Consider the following 7,740-nt stretch of genomic DNA (forward strand, 5'->3'; position numbering starts at 1 on the left):
CAAAAGAAATCAAGACATATTGAAAAAGAATATCAATTATTAAAGAAAAAATAATATTCCTCTTCTAGTGTTAATCCTTTAAAACTGTGACCATAATTTTTGAGATCATTCTGCTTGAGGATAGTGATAAAAGTTATTTGATTATAATGTTTTTTTTTTCAGTGGACTTATTTCATTATAATATTTTTAATTTATTGTTTTGAAAAAACTGCAAGTAAAAACGAAAAAAATACCTATTTAGTCATTTAATTTTTTAAAATTTTTTATTCAAACTATTCAACATAAGAAATATATAAAAATATTACTGAAAAGAATAAGATTCGATTTCCACTTTCTCTAATTATTAAAAGAAAAAAATTTAGTTACGTGAAAAGTGACTTGTTTAGAAACAATGAAAAAATTCAAAAGCTTGTTTAATATTTTAGCTTTTTTAATTTAAGTTAAAATGGTTTAATGGGGGATTGAATCTGACGACTCCGGCTATGTGTCATGGGGTTGTTTGTGGTTATTTTTCTGTGTTCGCATGTCCTCGAGATGACAGATTTAGTGAATAAGGAAGCTCTTACCGGCGGGTCCCCAGATGAAGTTTTTGTACAATTATGTTTTATTTCTCCTTTCGGCTTGCTCGAGGCAGTGATTTCATTTTTTGGGTTCATGACTGGAACCTGGACCCGGGTTTTTGAGCTAGAGACTGACGTGCTTGATCTTTTAGGTTCCGGTTTTTCTTATGTACAAGACAAGTCGATAGGATAAGGGGAGACAGCTTTTTCTATTTCTTTCAACTCGAGTTAGGTAAGGAGATTGTTATGAATTTTGGGAAGCAGTCCCTTTTTGTAATTGTATATAGTTTTCCTTTGCACAAGCCCTTTACTTCACGCCATTGGGAGCCTCCAAGAATCAGTTAGAGATGGTGGCTTATTGCTAATAGAGTCATCTTTAAAAAAAGAAAGTTAAAAAGAGAAAATAAAGGAATGTATTGCAAGAGAGAATCCAATCTGCATTTCTGGCTTACTCAACCATAGATAATTGAGCTCTTTTTTTTAATGAAATAACATATTGATTGAAAAAATAATTTTGTTTCTAGATTAATTTAAATTAACTAATAATATTGTAATATAACTCTATATTAAATATTATAGTTTAACTAAATTAGATTATAGTCTTATATAATAACTTTAATTAAATAATTTGTATAATTATCTTAACATTTTCTTCAAAATCAAGATGGGAGTTTGCATAACGTAATTACATGGTAAAAAACATATGGCAACTAACATAACGATACACAACAGAAAAAAGACATGCTAGACCACAACACAAAAGATAATATAACGAAACATGGTATAAAAATTAAACATGATGAAATATGCATAAATAGTTAAATAATGTAGTGAAATAAAGTATAAATAGTTAACATACAAATGATGAATTGTTTGTATGTCTTTATGATGTACTGGCGCTTATTGGTGTTTGTAATGGCGTTTGTACTGTCCTTGGACATGGCCAGTATTATGTGCCCTGCTCCATTGGGGTCATCGTGCTCAGAGATTACTGCCAAGATTTAAACTGACGAACTTATCAATTGAGTTAAGTCTCCTTGTTGATACTTTCTCTCATTTTCAGCCACTTAATGAATTATAAAATTAGTTGATTAAGGGCTGAAGAGAGTGATCCATTTCACTTAAAAAGATACCCACCTAGACCTAGTTCAAGTACCTGGCGCCAAAAGTCACCTAGACCTAATTCGACTGGGGAGGTTACTGGATTCGCTTCTGCACAGGTTTGAATATGATTGAGAAAGACTAATGCCCAGGTGCTTTCTCTTTTGTTTTCTTGCCCTGGTCTTGATGTGAATCTACAGGATGCTGTGTATATTTTGTTGAGAGCATGGGGGTTTGTTTCTGTTGGGTGGGGTTATGTTGATTGGTGGGAATTGTTGCTTTGGGATTGATTCTGCTGTGTTTTGTGCGCAATCACTCCTCACTCTGTTTAGGGATGCTGGAATCTGGACTTATGTATAGACTTTTTTTGTGGGGTTGGAGTTGATTTGCTGCTGTTATTCTCAAATTCTGAGATTTAACAGGTATAAATCTTCTTGTACCTTTCTCAGAGGTGAACGATTGCTTCCCTCAGGTTTAGTATATATATGAACTTTAAAAAAAAATCACAGTAAACTTGTTTTTCTCCAACACAATAATGTTTCCGTATGATTTAAATTTGAATACTGGTGATGGTGAGTTACCAAGACACAGTTGGGACATCGGCAACAGTCAAGAGAAGTTTTTAAGTGTAGGACTAGGTGACTTAAATCAGTCGTGCATTATAATGGGTAAAAAAACTAGAAAATTCTCTTGAAAAACTTAAATGGGAAAAGAGATCGTGGGCTAACATCCAAATCACCTAGCCTACAACACAATCAAAGTCAAGACTTTATGGTCATGCCCAAACGTTTGTCTTTAGCAGGTTACCGTCCTGGACAGTTGCTTATGTCAACCGTTTTTAGGCATGACTCAAAGGTGGAAATCAAGCATCCTCATCTTTCTTTTCCTTTACATATGTCGTTTATTTGTAGACTTTGATCTTAATCAATTAGATTTTGTCTTGTTAAATTTTCAAGTCTTGCTGTTGACTTCCTCAATTGCTTGACGGTGTTGCAGTTGGCAAGTTGTAATTGAATAATCAATGAATGCTAGAAGACGCAGAATGTAGAAAAATGAAGGGATCAAAATAGTCACTGCTGGTTGAATTATCAACAAATTTCAATTTGAAATGGAAGAGCAGAGTCAATTTTCTTATTAGAATTATTATATTGCAATTGATATTAATCTTTCAGATTATATGGTACTACTTGCTCCCTGATATTGAAGATCACAACAAAGTTTTCTTTTAACTTTCTGTAGCATGGAAGTGGTTGGTGCTGTTGTGGAGGTGATACTAGCCAAGGTGATTTCACTTGCTGTCGAACAGATCAGCCTGGGTTTCGAGGAGGAGTTTGTTATTTTATGACGCATCGTAACCCCACCATTTTGACTTTGGTGAGGGGTCCGTGCGTTCGCTTGTGTGGAGCTCTCGGTGCAAATCGAAACAAAGAAAGAGAGAGAGGAGATGGCTACCTTTGGAGGGCTCGGATCTCTCTCCGTGAGGGAGGTGATTCTCACAGCCTGCGGATCCTTGCACGGCGTGTTGAGGCGAGCTTGGAGAGCCCGGTCTTGGGCAGTGGTGTTGCCGGACGGCGGGATTCCGGCGACCGAAACTTGGAGAGCTCGGTTTCACCGATCCGGGAGGTATTTCAAGCGACGGTTGGCGCGGAGAGCACCGCAAGGAGGAGGCTAACGCATCAGTTCTGGTCGCGTTGGTTTTGGTCGAGTTTGACCGAAAACCAGTTCCCGGAGAAGACGACGGTGACCGGATTCCGGCAACCTCCGGCGACCGACCCCGATTTCGACGGGGATGCTACCCCGGGGTTTTGACGCGCTGCGGTTCCAACGGCGACGTCGGTTTCATCATCCGACGCACGGTTTTGGAGATACGGGACAGCGGACTTCCGAGGCGCATTTCGGGCCGTCAGGAAGTCGAAGTGATCGCGGATTGCACGTACGCGATCACAGGAGCATCGAGCACGCATCTGGAGCACAGACGGGTGGTGGCGGCGCATTCCTGTCAGAGCGATATTTCGGGATTTGTGCGGGTCCACTTTGTGTTCACTATTTCGCATTGTATTTCCCGAACAACATTTATTCAGTGTGACTAGTTTCCGCACTTAGTTGCATTGTATTTCTCAGAGCGGTTTTCGACGATCGAGTGTGTGGTGCAAGTGAAAAGACACACACCCAACAAAGTGGTATCAGAGCCTTCAGTTGACGCTCAGAGTGGATTGGTAGAGCATGGCTTCTCGGAGTTCTGTGGAGGACCGTGTGGAACGGTTCAACGGCAGAGGCAACTTCACTCTATGGCAGTTGAGGATCCGGGACGAGCTTGCGCGAAGCTCGGGTGACGCGCGTGCTTTCAGGCATGAAACCAGCTACGATGGATCAGGCTGATTGGACGGATCTTGATGCCGCGGCTATGGGCATCATCCGTTCATCTCTTGCGGACGAGGTTGTGTACGATGTGGCTTCGCTCACCACAGCGAAGACACTTTGGGAGAAGCTGGAGCAACTCTACATGGGGAAGACGATCACCAACAAACTGATGTTGATGCGGAAGTATTACGGTATGCGGATGCGTGAGGGAGGAGACTTGCGCACACACATCGCCAACTTCAACCAGATTCTCGGTGATTTGGGGAAGATTGGCGTCAAGCCAGGAGATGATGACCGATCTATGGTGCTTTTGTGCTCGCTACCGGACTCATACGATCATTTGGTGACAACTCTTATCCAGGGGAAAGAGTCGTTGCAGTATGAGGAGATTATGACTGCGCTTCCCGACCAGGAGACTTGGGGTCGCTTGAAGCATGAGCAGTCGGACGCGTACTACACTAGTACGTCGACAACTGGCCAGGGAGAGGGCCAACGGAGACGAGGGTGCGGCGATCGTGGACGTGGAGATCGCGGACGCAGAGATGGTAGCCGAGAGCGACGGCAAGGGGAAGGGAAGACTTCCCTAACCGATATACATGCTACCGATGCGGGAAGCAGGGACACATCAGGAGACATTGTCCGGAGCGCAGTGGCCGCGTCAGATGTGTCAGAGTCGGATGTTAGTGATGCAGAGGGACATGCCACACACATATTCAGGTCAGAGAGGAGGCGCTGACCATTGGCGAGGTGGCAGGCCAGTGATGACTGGATTATGGACTCTGCATGTACGAAGCACTATACCTTTGATAGGAGTGTTTTCATTGATTATCATCCAGTCGCATCAGGTACGGTTTCGCTCGGTGACGGTACTCAGTGTGCTATTGAGGGGATTGGCAGTGCCAGATTTCGGTTACACGATGGTGCCATCAGGATCACAGGGACATATATTTTGTTCCGACGCTTCGCAGGAACCTGGTATCTTTGGGGACCCTCGACAGAGACGGTTACGGGTTCCGCGGGGCGAGCTGGAGTTATGCTCGTGAGTAGAGCGCCATGACGATGATGAGCGAGGTGTGCGTCAACAACCTCTATGCTTTGGATGGCAAGGCTCTACCGTCGGAGGAGATGTCAGTTGCGACACATTCGTTGACCAGGCAGTCCTTTGGCACATGCGGTTGGGGCATGTCGGTGATCAGGGATTGCGAGCGCTGCACCAGAGAGGCTGTTGCCAGGTATCAGGAGTTGTGAGATACCTTTGTGCCAGCACTGTGTGATGGGAAGCAGCAGCGTGTGAGCTTCCGGACATCACGATATCGCAGCACAGAGAGGTTCCACACCAGCACAAGGCATCACTGATCACACAATGTATCGGGCCACACGCTCATTCTATTGGGCGGCCGATACTTTGTGACGTTTATTGATGACTTCTCTCGCCGCTGTGGGTATACATCATGAGAGAGAAGTCACAGGTCTTCGCCATATTCAGAGAGTGGCTCGCCGGAGTTGAGACGGAGACAGGAATGCGTGTCAGATGCATGAGATCTGACAACGGAGGTGAGTACACTTCGCGTGAGTTTGTGCAGTTCTGCAGAGATCGCGGGGATTCGGCTAGAGTTTACGACGCCGAAGACGCCACAACAGAACGGGGTGGCTGAGCGCTTCATGCGCACCATCACGGAGAGGGCACGAGCCATCGACTGCATTCGGGTCTACCGAAGCAGTTTTGGGCGGAGGCAGTCTCCCATGCGGTTTACCTCTTGAACCGCACGCCGAATGGGAGATTGGATGCGAGATGTCCGATGGAGTTCTGGAGCGGTTGGAAGCCGGATTACATGCATCTACGCACATTTGGAGTCCCGTATTTGTGCTGACTCCGAGCGATGAGCGGGACAAGCTGGATGCAAGGTCAGGCGGTGCATCTTTGTTGGTTTCACTCGAGGAGTGAAGGGATACAGATGTTGGGACCCGGCGTCCAGGAGGATCGTGACGAGTCGGGACGTCCACGTTCGATGAGGAGGCACTTCTACGTCAGACGGAGGCGACAGATACGCAGACGCAGGAGACACCTCAGCCGGTGGTAGTTGAGACTATCGCTCCGATGGGATCTTCTCAGCTCGAGGTGGAGATTCCAGCTGGAGGTGGAGCTCGCACGACGATACCAGAGAGGCTCCCGATGATGATTCCGATGGTGGTGATGATGTCTACCATGATACCATGGATGACACGCAGCATACGCAGGGTGCACGACCGACATCTCGACAAGACATGATGAGCCGGAGCCGAGCATTGCACGGGAGGCCTCGCAGGGCCACGAGACTTCCACAGAGATTCGGAGACTACGAGCTCTACGATGTGGAGGGTGTTGATCCGACGACGTACATGGAGGCGATTTCGGGACCGGATCGAGACCGATGGATACGCGCCATGGATGAGGAGATGGAGTCTCAGCGTGCATGCGGTACGTGGGAGCTTATGGCGCTTCCACCTGGAGGTCGTGTGCGGAAGATGCAGATGGACTTGGATGAAGCTCGACATGATGTGGAGGTCACGGTGCGAGGTGGAGATTGTTATTTTATGACGCACCGTAACCCCACCATTTTGACTTTGGTGAGGGGTCCGTGCGTTCGCTTGGTGTGGAGCTCTCGGGTGCAAATCGAAACAAAGAAAAGATAGAGAGGAGAGGGCTACCTTTAGAGGGCTCGGATCTCTCTCCGGTGAGGGAGGTGATTCTCACAGCCTGCGATCCTTGCACGGCGTGTTGAGGCGAGCTTGGAGAGCCCGGTCTTGGCAGTGGTGTTGCCGGACGGTGGGATCCGGCGACCGAAACTTGGAGAGCTCGGTTTCACCGATCCGAGAGGTATTTCAAGTGACGGTTGGCGCGGAGAGCACCGCAAGGAGGAGGCTAACGCATCAGTTCTGGTCGCGTTGGTTTTGGTCGAGTTTGACCGAAAACCAGTTCCCGGAGAAGACGACCGGTGACCGGATTCCGGGAACCTCCGGCGACCGACCCGGATTTCGACGGGGATGCTACCCGGGGGTTTTGACGCGCTGCGGTTCCAACGCGATGTCGGTTTCGTCATCCGACGCACGGTTTTGGAGATACGGGACAGCGGACTTCGAGGCGCATTTCGGGCTGTCAGGAAGTCGGAAGTGATCGCGGATTGCACGTACGCGATCACAGGAGCATCGAGCACGCATCTGGAGCACAGACGGGTGGTGGCGGGCGCATTCCTGTCAGAGCCGATATTTCGGGATTTGTGCGGGCCCACTTTGTGTTCACTATTTCGCATTGTATTTCCCGAACAACATTTATTCAGTGTGACTAGTTTCCGCACTTAGTTGCATTGTATTTCTCAGAGCGGTTTTCGACGATCGAGTGTGTGGTGCAAGTGAAAAGACACACACCCAACAGAGTTGACATTGCTCCATGACTCACTTACTATCATCCAAGCTCTGCTGCAAGATGCGGACAGAAGGCAAGAAGAAGACAGGGCTGTTAAGCTTTGGCTCGAGAAGCTTAGAGATGTTGCTTATGAGGCTGACGATGTACTGGATGAGTTTGCTTATGATGTTCTCAGAAGGAAGGTGGAGATTCAGAACCGATTGATGAAAAAGGTCAGCTACTTTTTTTCCTCTTCAAATTCTATGGCATTTGGTGTCATGATGGCTAAAAAAATTAGAAAGATTAATATATCCCTCAGAAACATTAACAACCAAG

The 7,740-nt window shown here is 46.4% G+C and overlaps 1 protein-coding gene across 1 annotated transcript in view; it reads left to right on the forward strand.

Annotated features, from left to right (window-relative positions):
- Window positions 1–7,046: 7,046 nt before the first annotated feature.
- The window catches only part of LOC110421329 (putative disease resistance protein RGA4), a 3,682-nt gene continuing 2,988 nt past the window's right edge, over window positions 7,047–7,740 (forward strand). Inside the window, 2 exon segments of the mRNA XM_021434903.1 lie at window positions 7,047–7,338; window positions 7,420–7,740. The exon segment at window positions 7,420–7,740 is cut by the window's right edge and continues 2,988 nt beyond it. Coding sequence (XP_021290578.1) covers window positions 7,047–7,338; window positions 7,420–7,740 — 613 coding nt within the window.

This window comes from Theobroma umbraticum, unplaced genomic scaffold (assembly GCF_002168275.2).
Source record: "Theobroma umbraticum cultivar Fairchild unplaced genomic scaffold, ASM216827v3 scaffold_130.0, whole genome shotgun sequence".
NCBI classification, from domain to species: domain Eukaryota; kingdom Viridiplantae; phylum Streptophyta; class Magnoliopsida; order Malvales; family Malvaceae; genus Theobroma; species Theobroma umbraticum.